Source organism: Xenopus laevis, chromosome 7S (genome assembly GCF_017654675.1).
Source record: "Xenopus laevis strain J_2021 chromosome 7S, Xenopus_laevis_v10.1, whole genome shotgun sequence".
Classification (NCBI taxonomy): domain Eukaryota; kingdom Metazoa; phylum Chordata; class Amphibia; order Anura; family Pipidae; genus Xenopus; species Xenopus laevis.
The window spans coordinates 402741-417504 of NC_054384.1; the positions used below are offsets into that span (position 1 = coordinate 402741).

Consider the following 14764-nt stretch of genomic DNA (forward strand, 5'->3'; position numbering starts at 1 on the left):
TGGCCCATAAGTAAAGTGTCAGCGTTAGTGGGACGTTATGGGACGTTTCCCTGTCACTTTAAATAACGACTCCTGAGCAAATGTATCCGTGGGACCCAGTATTGATTCTCTGCCATTATCCCATTATCCCTCCCGGAATTCCGACCCTTCTCTCCATCGGCTCCAAATGTTGTTTTATTACTCGGCTGAGGGGAAACAACTTGTTCTACATTGTAACCAATTCCCAAATCATTAGAGTCAGGAGTCGTAACTGATAGTGACAGCCGCTGTCCTCTCATTAACCCTTTCCTGCCGCAGACTTCTATTGCCTCCTCTCTCATCAGGGGATCTGGGGGGGGGGTCACAATGTATAAAGTCAGAGAAACCCGGGGTGTTGGGGAGACCCCTATAAAAGGCGCCAGTTATTTCCTCGCAATTCTCGGGGGTGACACAATGAATCTGTTTCTCTCAGTTTTGTTGTCACATTTATTCTGGGTGAGAAAATTCTCAGTTTGTAAAATCCATTTTGTCACAAAATAATGAGAAATGGGAATTTCATGTTGTCGGAGCTGTCACAGCGGAACAGATGGGGCTGAGCCTTGAATATGTCACACCCAGCAGATATTGAGGTGCCTGCGGAATAGACCCACATAATAATACATTGGGGTACTCTGTATGGGGGTGACCTTGGCACCCCATGAAATATTATCAAAATACCCGTGTAACACAGCCCTAAGCAACACTGAATAATGCTCTCACTGCTGGGGTTATTATTAGATTATTATTATTATTAGAGGGTTATTATTATATTATTATTATTAGGGGGTTATTATTATATTATTATTATTAGGGGTTATTATTATATTATTATTATTAGGGGGTTATTATTATATTATTATTAGGGGTTATTATTATATTATTATTAGGGGGTTATTATTATTAGGGGGTTATTATTATTATAATGACACCCCAAATACAATATATATAATAAAAGGCAGATGGTGTTGACACCCAAATACATGATACTGTATATGGAGAGATATAGAGGTTACTGACACCCCAAATACTTTATCTACAGTGAGAGACAGGGGGGGTTGATACCCCAAATACATGAAATACAGAGAGGCAAAGGGTACTGACACCCCAAATACATGATACTGTATATGGAGAGACATAGAGGTTACGTTACACCATGTTACAGGGGATAGAATATTTACAAACTATATTTAGACTGGGGGAGACTGGGGGAGTACTGGGGGTGACTGGGGAGACTGGGAGAGACTGGGGGAGTACTGGGGAGACTGGGAGAGACTGGGGGAGACTTGGAGAGACTGGGGGTGACTGTGGGAGATACTGGGGGTGACTAGGGAAGACTGGGGGTGACTGTGGGAGACTGGGGGTGACTGTGGGAGACTGGGGGTGACTGGGAGATACTGGGGGTGACTGAGGGAGACTGGGAGAGACTGGGGGTGACTGGGAGATACTGGGGGTGACTAGGGAAGACTGGGGGATACTGGGAGACACTGGGGGTGACTGGGAGATACTGGGGGAGACTGTGGAAGACTGGGCAGTGAGCCGAGTGTAATTGCCGCTGCTCTGTCTCCCTCTTTATATAAATAATGTGACATTTCCATGTATTACTCTGGGACTGTCACGTTCAACAATGATCCAACAATTACATTTCTGACTCAGTGGATCTGACTCAGTGGAACCAGCGCTGGGTCGGCCCAGAGTCTGTGTCTTGTCCAAATCATTTAACCTGATGAGACTCATTAGAAATTTCAGGGAGGAGGCCGGAGCCACTTTCAAGTGTTACGTTGTTATCCCTGTGTGATATTATTATACACAGACTTATACACTGACACACACACTAACACAATCATACATACTCACACTGTACTGGGGATGTACTGGAATTGTACTGGTTTATCCCGGACCTGCAATTATAAAATTCATTTTAGCCCCCTGGGCCCAACTCTCGGCTGGGCATAATAAACATTCAGTTAATTAGACGCTTTGGTGCCAAGCTCAGTGCCAGTCACACTTGCAGCATCTCCTTATTCCCGAGAGAGGGGGGCGGCTGCGCTTGTCTGCCAGTTTCTCTTCTCAGGATTTTAATAACTTTATGAATGTCATGATAATAATCGAATATTCTGAACACGGACGACCTCGGGAAGCGGAATCATCTGTTCTAGTAACATTGTGTTATTGCAGGGGATGATTTAATGCTGAAGGTGCTGGGAGTAGTCGCCTGGCACCACAACTGATGGTTTCCCGTAGGCACCACCGTCACCAAGGTTACCTGGGGTTCTACAATATTCCCCAATGTTCTGGGGGTGCAGATAGATACAATTAGAACTGAGGTTTCTGTAACCTCCATTGTGATATTTGTTACTAGTGAGACCAGGGGGTCCAGTAGGTGCTGCTGAGCTTTCATTTGGGATAAAAACCCTTTCCTGGCCAGACTGCACCCTTACAGTGCTGGGTATAAACCTTCCAGTCTTCCCTTGTTCTCGTTTTCTCATGTCCTCCACTTCCCTCCCCTCTTCCAGACCCAATTTGGACTATTCTGCTGGGTCCCCCTAAAGGAGGTGCTGCTGGCAGGACATGGGGGGCCCCAGGGGGTTGTGCAGGTAAATGGTCACTATCTCCTCTCTTCCTCATTCCACTGAACCCCAAGATTTCATAACACAACCCCAAGCACACAGTGACAGCCCCACCCCAAGCCCCCACAAACTTTATCCTCAGTGATCCCCCAGACACATGAGTGGGTGCCATTTTCCGGGGTGCCAGTACCTGTTGGCCCAACTCTGTCCCTTGATTCACATGTTGATTTTCTCTGCAGCCGTACTGTTCCCTGCACCTCCATCTGAAAGTGTCGGAGAATCCCTACACCACCGGGAATATCGCCAGCCGGGATACGGCCCCTGGGATTATTGTGGCTTCAGGTCCGTCTTTTCCTGATTGGGTTCAACTTGCCTGGGTTCCTTTTGTCTGGGTTCAACTTGCCTGGGTTCCTTTTGTCTGGGTTCCATTTGTCTGGGTTCCATTTGTCTGGGGTCCATTTGGCTGGGTTCCATTTGTCTGGGTTCCATTTGTCTGGGTTCCTTTTGTTTGTGTTCCATTTGTCTGGGGTCCTTTTGTTTAGGCTCCATTTGTCTGGGGTCCATTTGTTTGGGTTCCTTTTGTTTGTGTTCCATTTGTCTGGGGTCCATTTGTTTGGGTTCCTTTTGTTTGTGTTCCATTTGTCTGGGGTCCATTTGTCTGGGGTCCTTTTGTTTAGGTTCCATTTGTCTGGGGTCCTTTTGTTTAGGTTCCATATGTCTGGGGTCCACTTGTCTGGGGTCCTTTTGTCTGGATTTCATTTGTCTGGGTTCTGTTTGTCTGTGTTCTATTTGTCTGGGTTACATTTATCTAGGTTCCATTTGTCCGGGGTTCCATTGGTTTGGGTTCTATTTGCCTGGGTTCTATTTGTCTGGGTTCAATTTGTCTGGGATCCATATGTCTGGGTTCCATTTGTCTGGGGTCATTTTGTTTGGTTCCATTTGTCTGGGGTCCATTTGTCTGGATTCCATTTGTCTGGGTTCTGTTTGTCTGGGTTCCATTTGTCTGGGTTAAATTTGTCTGGGTTCTGTTTGTCTGGGTTCTATTTGTCTGGGTTCCATTTGTCTGGGTTCTATTTGCCTGGGGTCCTTCTGTCTGGATTCCATTTGACTGTGTTCTTTTTGTCTGGGTTCCATTTGTCTGGATTCCATTTGTCTGGGTTCAATTTGTCTGGGTTCTGTTTGTCTGGGTTCTATTTGTCTGGGTTCTATTTGTCTGGGTTCCATTTGTCTGGCATCTATTTGTCCGGGTTCCCTTTGTCTGGGTTCTAATTGGTTGGGTTCTATTTGTCTGGGTTCCATTTGTCTGGGTTCCATTTGTCTGGTATCCTTTTGTCTGGGTTCCATTTGTCTGGGTTCCATTTGTCTGGGTTCCGTTTGTCTTGGCCCCAGGGTGGGCAATGCAGGTGGGAGAGAGGCAGCTCCCTGGTCTCACATGACTAAACACAATTTCCGCAGATCATTTTTTTCCTTTTGTATCACTGTCAATCACTTGTGCCGACTCATATAGAACAGAGACCCCCGATCTGACTCAGAGTCAAAACTTCCATTAATAATAATAATAATAATAATAATAATAATAATAATAATAATACCACTAATAATAGAATCTCTTCTCTGTAATGGATTTCTCTCTCATCAACTGCACAACTGTGTATTGTCTCCTCCCAAATCAGATGAAACAGCAGTGACCTCTCTATTCAATTTCTGAGGTTCCCCGACAGTTTTAGAACCTTTTATAAACAAATCTAAAAATTTCCTCAAGGGAAAATGTGTAGTGATGGGCGAATTTATTCGCCAGGCACGAATTTGCGCGATTTTTGCCGCTGGCGAATAAATTTGCGAAAATAAATTTGCGAAGAAAATGGACGCCGGCATCCGTTTTTTGGACGGCGGCAAATTTTTTCCCCAAAAAAACGGACGCCAGTGTCAAAAACGAGACGCCAGCTTCGTTTTGCGAATTTTTCACCATTTCGCAAAATTCGCAAAGTTTTCGGCGAAACGACGCAAATTCGCCCATCACTAAAAATGAGCAAGAAACCTATTTTATAGAATTATCTACCTAAAGAACTCAGGCTTATCCCCCCAGAAGAGCCAGTCAGTGGGGTCTCTCTTGATTTATTCTCTCTGTCTCTGCCAGTTAAATCTCTATCCAGCCGGATCCAATTTGCTGACATTCATATACCCTAACATAATATTTCCAATGTGTTTCAGGGAATATTGGATCGGAGTTGACAGAGACAGAGATCAGTATGTTCATCTCATCAGACGCCGGCAATACATGGAGACAGGTGGGTATATACAGTGTATACAGAATATATAGATATATAATAAGCACAGGGTGACATAAAGAACATTTGGCTGTTGACCTGCTGAGTGACAGTCCGTCTCATTGGCCTGTGATTGGATGACAGTTTATAGACAATAACCAATGAGATGGGGATTGTTTGAAGACATTGCTGGCGACACTGATTAGGGGAAAGGGTTTGTACAGAAGGATATTGTAAAATATTGGGGTACGGGCAGATGCATTACTATTGGTTGATCCCTCAATCAAGCCTCATTAATTGCACTGGAAAGTCATGTGACTTCTGTCTGCTGAGCACTAACACCGACACTAACAAAGGCCAATGAGATGCCTGAGAGTCTGTTGTTATGACATTTGTGTGGAAGGGGCATTAAGTCTGGGGGCGCAGAGAGATCTGTCCCTGATGTGCTCCCAGGGGCCACGGGAAGAGGATGGAAATTGTGACTTTGAACTTTCCCAAGAGGAAGTGACTTTGATCTTTATGTTTCTGTAGTTTCCTTTTCTCAGACCTGTTCTGTCTCTTGTAGATCTTTGATGAGGAGCACAGTGTCCTGTTCCTGGACCAAGGGGGGGTTCTGGTGGCCATGAAGCACACGTCCCTCCCCATCCGACACTTATGGTAAGAGCGGCACAGCTTAGATCTGAGGGGATTGTGGTGCGTGATGTGGGTACTGCCAACCCTAAATCAGGCCAAGTAGTGTGTCTGGGGAAGATTGGGTTAAAGAAAAGTTTATCTTCATTTTGTGTTCTCTCTGTATTTCTCTGCTGGAAGGTGAATGACTCCACTGGCTGTTGCCGCTCACTGTTTCAGCTTTACCAAGGCCTCCATTGTCTCTTATGTTGTCTCAGCAAACCCCATGGTGATATCTCCTTTCCTCCCCACCAATGAATCACTCATTCCCCTCTCTTGGTAAAGAGTCCCATAACCTGACTGTCCTTACAGTAAAGAACCCCTTCCTATGCTGATGGTGAGATCTCCTTTCCTTCCCACCAATGAATCACTCATTCCCCTCTCTTGGTAGGGAATCCCATAACCTGACTGTCCTTACAGTAAAGAACCCCTTCCTATGCTGATGGTGAGATCTCCTTTCCTTCCCACCAATGAATCACTCATTCCCCTCTCTTGGTAGGGAATCCCATAACCTGACTGTCCTTACAGTAAAGAACCTCTTCCTATGCTGATGGTGAAATCTCCTTTCCTCCCCACCAATGAATCACTCATTCCCCCTCTCTTGGTAGGGAATCCCATAACCTGACTGCCCTTACAGTAAAGAACCCCTTCCTATGCTGATGGTGAGATCTCCTTTCCTCCCCACCAATGAATCACTCATTCCCCTCTCTTGGTAGGGAATCCCATAACCTGACTGTCCTTACAGTAAAGAACCCCTTCCTATGCTGATGGTGAGATCTCCTTTCCTCCCCACCAATGAATCACTCATTCCCCCTCTCTTGGTAGGGAATCCCATAACCTGACTGCCCTTACAGTAAAGAACCCCTTCCTATGCTGATGGTGAGATCTCCTTTCCTCCCCACCAATGAATCACTCATTCCCCTCTATTTTGGTAGGGAATCCCATAACCTGACTGTCCTTACAGTAAAGAACCCCTTCCTATGCTGATGGTGAGATCTCCTTTCCTCCCCACCAATGAATCACTCATTCCCCTCTCTTGGTAGGGAATCCCATAACCTGACTGTCCTTACAGTAAAGAACCCCTTCCTATGCTGATTAAGTTATAGACAGATAATTACACAATATTTACACATCAGTTCTTTCCATCAAGCTGCCAGTGTTGAAATGTCTGTGTCCCTGGGTTTCGTTTTTTTTGTTTATTCTGAGCTTTTTTTTAGACCCCTTCGCACTAGAACAAATGAGGCCAAAGAGGAGATGTTTTTGTAATTTATTGATATATTGTAGATTCTGCTTATTGTGCCAATAAAGTGTAACCTGGTTCCCCAGCTCTGACCCGTCCTGTTTGGCTGAGCCCTCAGAGTCTCACAAGGGATTTGAGCTCAGACCGATATGGTAGAAAATCACATTAGTTATTTTTGGTCAGTGGTTGCCATGGTGAATATTTGTGTGTGTTAATTGGCATTTCCTTGGGCAGCTCTTGTTTCTTTCTGTTATTGGAGGGTTTTTATTATTTACACCCGGGAATCAGCTTCCTTATCCCTTGCCCTTATCAGGAATATCTGTATATTTGTGTATATTTGCCTAAGGTTTCCCACAGAATCTGCTATTTGCTCGGATCAGTTGGGAATATATTAAGGGGGCCGAGACTATACTGAATATGTTGGTTCTGTGGTAACACTCGTCGCACAATAGAATATGTCACTCATGTGGAGATTGACTCGTTGTTCTTATTATAACTGCTGTCCTTAGGGGAATGGGGGAAAGCTCTAGGACTGTACATGGGGGGCCACAAGGGAGGTCCTCTATAAAGTGATTCAGTGACTCATATATTAAGTGTGGATCGTGGGGAAATCACTTCTCCGAGGCACCAGCACAATAACAAAGTGCAAGACACAAATATTGTAAAGACTCACAAGAGATCCCCCTATGGTAGTGACTCTGGGGAGTTGGTTACCCTTGAAACAAATCCTTTGTGCTGAGCTAAGCTTGTTACAGATGGTCCAGTGCAGTAGGGTAACATGGCAACAGTGGGGCAAGATGAGCTCAGTAGGGAAAGAATGGCAACAGAGGGGTAACATGAAAGATTAGGGGTAGATGGTCTCAGCGGGATACCTTGAAAGAAAAGACAGTAGGACAAGGCAGACAGAGGTGGAAAAGATGGAAACAGTAAGATAATATTAAGACAGTAGGAGAAGATGTAGACAGGAGGGCAAGATGGAGACAGTAGAGCAAGATGGAGACAGTAGGACAAGATGGCGACAATAGGAGAAAGGCAAGATAGAGACAGTAGGACAAGATAGAGACAGTAGGACAAGATGGAGACAGTAGGGCAAGATGGGACAGTAGGGCAAGATGGAGAGAGTAGGACAAGATGACGACAGTAGGGTAAGATGGAGACAGTAGACAAAGATGGAGAGAGTAGGACAAGATAGAGACAGTAGGACAAGACAGTAGGACAATATGGAGACAGTGGGGCAAGATGGAGACAGTAGGACAAGATGAAGACAGTAGGGTAAGATGGAGACAGTAGGACAGGATGGAGACTGTAGGGTAAGATGGAGACAGTAGAAGAAGATGGAGACAGTAGGACAAGATGGAGACAGTAGGGTAAGATGAAGACAGTAGGATAAGACAGTAGGACAAGATGGAGACAGTAGGACAAGATAGTAGGACAAGCTGGAGACAGTAGGGCAAGATGGAGACAGTAGGACAAGATGAAGACAGTTGGGTAAGATGGAGACAGTAGGACAGGATGGAGACTTTAGGGTAGGATGGAGACTGTAGAAGAAGATGAAGACAATAGGACAAGACATTAGGACAGGATGGAGACAGTAGGGTAAGATGAAGACAGTATACAAAGATGGAGACTGTAGGAGATGATGGAGACACTAGGACAAGACAGTAGGACAAGATGGAGACAGTAGAGTAAGATGGAGACAGTAGGACAAGATGGAGACAGTAGGGCAAGATGGAAACAGTAGGACAAGATGGAGACAATAGGGTAAGATGGAGACAGTAGAAGAAGATGGAGACCGTAGGGTAAGATGGAGACAGTAGAAGAAGATGGAGACAGTAGGACAAGATGGGGAAAGAGTAAAAGTAATATTTTTTTAATACCATTCTAATTGTAGCAGAGCAGGAGCTGAAGGTACAAGGGAATGGGCAGCCCTGTGTAATACTGGATATAGTTTTGCTTGAGATCCTACATGTGGTGCAGAATTTGGGTGTTGCAGAGAAGAAGACAACTGTAAATGCAAGTTTGTGTGGTGGATTATCTCTCCCACAGGCTGAGTTTTGATGAGGGAAGATCATGGAGCAAATACACCTTTACTTCTACTCCACTGTTTGTTGATGGTGTTTTGGGGGAACCCGGAGAAGAGACGCTCATTATGACGTAAGTCATTCCCTTTCTACGCATCAGCCTGATATCCAACGGCCTTTGACTTGTGTATATTCCTGCCGGTTTCCATTTTCATTTCAGAGTTTTTGGCCATTTTAGTCATCGATCCGAGTGGCAACTGGTGAAAGTGGACTACAAGTCAATATTTGAGCGCCGTTGTTTCCCAGAGGATTATTTGCTGTGGCAGCTCCATAGCCAGGTACAGTTCTGTGGCCATTTGTGCAACCCCCTACCGGATATTTACTGGAGGAAAGTTGGTCTCCCCCATCCCAGTTTAGCCCCATGTTCTTTTAAAGGGCAAATTCTCCCATATTTCAACCTTTAATAATTTGTTTAAGGAAGTCATTTGGCAGTGGGAATCCCATGTCCTAGAGTTCCGCTTCCTACATCATAACATGGAATCATTTTCAGATGAGCGACCTCTCCCTGTGAACCCCAAGAAACTCCTCTCCCCTCCAGTGTGAGAGCGGGGCTATTGTTTGTGTGTGAGCAGACAGACGAGAGTGGATAAGTACATGTTCTATTTCTTGCTTCTGTTCCATTCAGCCCGGCCTGACACGTTCACGTTGAAGCAGAGAGCAGCTTGTCAACATTTGATTGCAAGTTGCCGGGGGCCGGGGGCCGGCGTGGGGGAGAATATTGTAGAGCCTGGCAGTGATGGATTGGGAAGGTGTTTCCTACATAACAAACTGCTCCCTGTCACATTCTCAGCATTTCTAATGGGGAAGTTTAACACTTTACAAGGGAGTCTGGCTAACCCAGAAGCACTGCCTTCTTATCCACCTCCAGAACCAGATTTCCAGAATTGGCCTCTAAAATTGGACCAATAAGCCATAAATCACTCCTGGAATAAACCTCCGCTTTTATGGCACAGTCTGGGAATAAGGTGGGCAATAGTACGGCATTGACATTGGGTTCCTTGTCAGTACAAATATCCTTGTACTCCAAATGGACCCTGTATAAGCCTAGTTATTAGGTTTATCCATGTTGCATTCAAGGAATTGTAGGCTTCACAACATCAGCCTGGGCCAATTACAAACCAAGGTCCAGAGAAAGGGAACCAACCAGCCACCTTTCCTACACAAGCCAATGGTTCCTGCTGAGCCAATGAAATTGAGGGAGGTGCAACTACACTGATATCTGTATGAGGGTGCTGGGAGTTGTTATGGGAGTTGGTTGATGCTAGAGGGTTGCAAGATGGACCTGTTATTCACAAGCATTACTTGTGTCCTACTGCCTGCAGCAAATGGAGCAGATATAAACTGCTGGCTGTAGCTGGTATTGCAACACTGACATAAAGCATCTCCCAACATGTCCTGTTACATTGCAGGGGGAAACGTGCATTATGGGGGCCCGCAGAACCTACAGGAAGAGGAAGTCAGAGCACAAGTGCATGCAGGGCAAGTATGCAAGAGCCGTCTCCTCGGAGCCCTGCGTGTGCACAGAGTCAGACTTTGAGTGGTGAGTAACGCCTGGCTGTCAGGAAATGGTTAAACTTTCCTCTCTCAATGTATTCACTGACGCAAAGCTGCACTTCTGGAAATTAAATATCTCTAAAATGCAAATATCCAGTGTGTCACAGTGGCAAATAATTGACATGAGATGGAGGCTTCAGGGCAAAATGGAGACAGTATGACAAGATGGAGACAGTAGGCCAAGATGGAGACAGTAGGGCATGATGGAGACAGTAGGGCAAGATGGAGACAGTAGGGCAAGATGGAGAATATGGGCAAGATGGAGACAGTAGGGCAAGATGGAGACAGTAGGCCAAGATGGAGACAGTAGGGCAAGATGAAGACAGTAGGGCAAGATGGAGACAGTAGGGCAAGATGGAGAATATGGGCAAGATGGAGACAGTAGGGCAAGATGGAGACAATAGGGCAAGATGGGGACCTTAGGACAAGATGGAGAGTATGGGCAAGATAAAAACAGTAGCACAAGATGGAGACAGTAGGACAAGATGGAGACAGTATGACAAGATGGAGACAGTAGGGCAAGATGGAGACAGTAGGGCAAGATGGAGAATATGGGCAAGATGGAGACAGTAGGGCAAGATGGAGACAATAGGGCAAGATGGGGACCGTAGGACAAGATGGAGAGTATGGGCAAGATAAAAACAGTAGCACAAGATGGAGACAGTAGGACAAGATGGAGACAGTATGACAAGATGGAGACAGTAGGGCAAGATGGAGACAGTAGGGCAAGATGGAGACAGTAGGGCAAGATGGAGAGTATGGGCAAGATGGAGACAGTAGGGCAAGATGGAGACAATAGGGCAAGATGGGGACCGTAGGACAAGATGGAGAGTATGGGCAAGATAAAAACAGTAGCACAAGATGGAGACAGTAGGACAATATGGAGACAGTAGGCCAAGATGGAGACAGTAGGGCATGATGGAGACAGTAGGGCAAGATGAAGACAGTAGGGCAAGATGGAGACAGTAGGGCAAGATGGAGAATATGGGCAAGATGGAGACAGTAGGGCAAGATGGAGACAATAGGGCAAGATGGGGGCCGTAGGACAAGATGGAGAGTATGGGCAAGATAAAAACTGTAGCACAAGATGGAGACAGTAGGACAAGATGGAGACAGTATGACAAGATGGAGACAGTAGGGCAAGATGGAGAATATGGGCAAGATGGAGAATATGGGCAAGATGGAGACAGTAGGGCAAGATGGAGACAATAGGGCAAGATGGGGACCGTAGGACAAGATGGAGAGTATGGGCAAGATAAAAACAGTAGCACAAGATGGAGACAGTAGGACAAGATGGAGACAGTATGACAAGATGGAGACAGTAGGGCAAGATGGAGACAGTAGGGCAAGATGGAGACAGTAGGACAAGATGGAGAGTATGGGCAAGATGGAGACAGTAGGGCAAGATGGAGACAATAGGGCAAGATGGGGACCGTAGGACAAGATGGAGAGTATGGGCAAGATAAAAACAGTAGCACAAGATGGAGACAGTAGGACAAGATGGAGACAGTATGACAAGATGGAGACAGTAGGGCAAGATGGAGACAGTAGGGCAAGATGGAGACAGTAGGGCAAGATGGAGACAGTAGGGCAAGATGGAGAGTATGGGCAAGATGGAGACAGTAGGGCAAGATGGAGACAATAGGGCAAGATGGGGACCGTAGGACAAGATGGAGAGTATGGGCAAGATAAAAACAGTAGCACAAGATGGAGACAGTAGGACAAGATGGAGACAGTAGGACAAGATGGAGACAGTAGGGCAAGATGGAGACAGTAGGGCAAGATGGAGACAGTAGGGCAAGATGGAGAGTAGGGCAAGATGGAGACAGTAGGGCAAGATGGAGACAATAGGGCAAGATGGGGGCCGTAGGACAAGATGGAGAGTATGGGCAAGATAAAAACAGTAGCACAAGATGGAGACAGTAGGACAAGATGGAGACAGTAGGACAAGATGGATACAGTGGACAAGATGGAGACAGTAGGGCAAGGTGGAAACTATAACATGATTTGTCCTTTTAGCGATTGCTCAAAGCAAGTTAATGTAATTTGGTTGGTTTCTCACTGTGAGTTAATGGCTATAAAGCCTATAGGTTCATGACAGTAAGTCTGAGAGCAGGAGGGGTAGGTGGATGTGGGTGGGTGAGAGGTATCTCGGCTGTAGGAGAGTTTCCTGATGATGAAAATTTGCACGAATAGAGGGAAGGGCACAGGGGAGATGAACAGAAGTGGGCCCAGGGGTGCCCACTATGCAAATTCGGCCTGAGCATGCACCATTGCACTGGCTTCTAAGTTCCAGTACCAATCTATTTCCGCATTTTTTGTCTTGCAGCGATTATGGGTTTGAGCGCCACAGTAATGGGCAATGCTTGCCAGCATTCTGGTACAATCTGTCCTCACTGTCCAAAGACTGCAGCCTCGGGCAGAGCTACCTGAACAGCACTGGGTAAGTTGTGTCAGACTCATTTTCAGTAAGTTCCCTGAATGATCCTGTTAATCTTTCTAATGCGTTTGTGGCTGGAGCAACTTAGAGTCACCTTGTGTCGTTCAGTTACAGGAAGGTGGTCTCCAATAACTGCACAGATGGGGTGCGAGAGCAGTACACGGCCAAACCACAGCAGTGCCCCGGGAAAGCGCCGCATGGCCTGCGAATCAACACTCTGGATGGGAAGCTGACGGCAGAACAAGGACATAATGTGACTTTTGTTTTGCAGTTGGAGGAGGTAGTGAATGCATAGCTGTTATAAATAATACTGACTTTGTTGGGTTCTAAGTGCTGAAAGCAAGATGAAGAAAGTAGGGGCAGATTAATACAAAGATGGAGGAGACAGTAGGACAATATGTAGACAGTAGGACCAGATTGAGACTGTTGGACATGATGGAGACAGTAGGACAAGATTAATTCAAAGATGGACCCAGTAGGACAATAGTAATACAAAAATGGAGGAGACTGAAGGACAATATGTAGACAGTAGGGCAAACTGGCGACAGTAGGACAAGATGGAGAGAATTGGAAATGATAGAGACAGTAGTGCAAGATGGAGACAGTAGAATATAGTAGGCCCAGATGGAGGCCATTGGACATAATTGAGACAGTATGGCAAGATGGAGACAGTAGGGCAAGATGGAGACAGTATGGCAAGATGGAGACAGTAGGGCAAGATGGAGACAGTAGAACAAGACAAACGTAAAGATGGAGATAGTAGGGCCAGAGGGAGACAGTAGGGCACAATCGATACAATAGGACAAGATTAATACAAATATGGAGACAGTAGGACAATTTGGAGACCATTTGGACATGATGGAGTAGGGCAAGACCAAGACATTTGACCAATATGGAGATAGTAGAATACAATAGAGGCAAAGATGGAGATAGTTGGACCCGATAGAGACAGTTGGCTATGATGGAGTCAGTTGGCCAAGATGAGTCAGTAAAATAAGGAACAAATAAGATGTTCCTGTCTTTATGCTTTTAGTCTGGCAGCTCACATATCCAGGGACTGACTCTGGAACCCAGGCATGACAACGAGATCAAATACTAGATATTTTTAACATATGAACTTTAGAAACTTTCTATGTGTCCTTTATTTTCCTGATCAATAGCCCTGCGCTAATCTCAGGAGGAGGGAGTTCCTCTTCCAAACCAATCAATAAGGATTGGGAATGGGTTAGGCAGCTGTCCATCCAAATTCAGTCTTCTGTCCATCAGGATCACAGTACAGAGTCACAAGTGCCTTAGACATGTCTATTTCTCATCTATCAATATAAAGTCAGTTTCTGCCAGTCTTGTGTCTGTCAGGAGATCAACGCAGAGAAGAACGAGGCAACATCAGTCCCAGGTCCATTGAGATTATCAGTCTCATACTTATCATGATTACTCTACTGTTCCCTTATTGGATGGGCACAATAGTACTTTGTCCATCCAGAAACTGATCTCTCTTTTAGACACATAGACCATCAGTTCTTGACTTAAGAGGCAAAATAAGTGAGGGTTTGTAAGTACATAATGGCACAATATTAACAATAAGAATAGAAGGAGACAATAGGGCAAGTGTCAGGATCTACCAACAGTGTGTGGTTGGCAGGTAGGAGCCGAAATGCATGGTAACATGGCGACACCATGTTTCGTGTTAGAATAACCAGGAAATGGAAGTGTGCTCAGAATGAAGTTTAATGGTAAACTATAAACAATTGGTGCTGGTGAAACGGAAGACAAATAATAAGAAGTAAAATGAGAACTATAACAAACCAAAGGTTGGGGCAGGCTGATGCAAGTCCGTGTACACAGGCAAGAGTTCATAGGCGGGCGGCAGGCGATACAAGTCCTAGGAACAGGCAAGAGATCAGTGGCAGGCGGCAAACAATGCAAGT

At 45.5% G+C, this 14764-nt stretch overlaps 1 protein-coding gene across 4 annotated transcripts in view; it reads left to right on the forward strand.

The window, feature by feature from the left end:
• The window catches only part of sorcs1.S (sortilin-related VPS10 domain containing receptor 1 S homeolog), a 122789-nt gene that overhangs the window by 82426 nt on the left and 25599 nt on the right, over positions 1-14764 (forward strand). For all 4 annotated transcript variants that reach the window (XM_018227212.2, XM_041570754.1, XM_041570753.1 and 1 more), the window contains exons 11-18: positions 2825-2927; positions 4797-4873; positions 5418-5509; positions 8808-8915; positions 9003-9120; positions 10252-10382; positions 12726-12839; positions 12945-13116. In XM_018227212.2, the coding sequence (XP_018082701.1) occupies positions 2825-2927; positions 4797-4873; positions 5418-5509; positions 8808-8915; positions 9003-9120; positions 10252-10382; positions 12726-12839; positions 12945-13116 (915 nt within the window). The remainder of the gene's footprint in view (positions 1-2824; positions 2928-4796; positions 4874-5417; positions 5510-8807; positions 8916-9002; positions 9121-10251; positions 10383-12725; positions 12840-12944; positions 13117-14764) is intronic.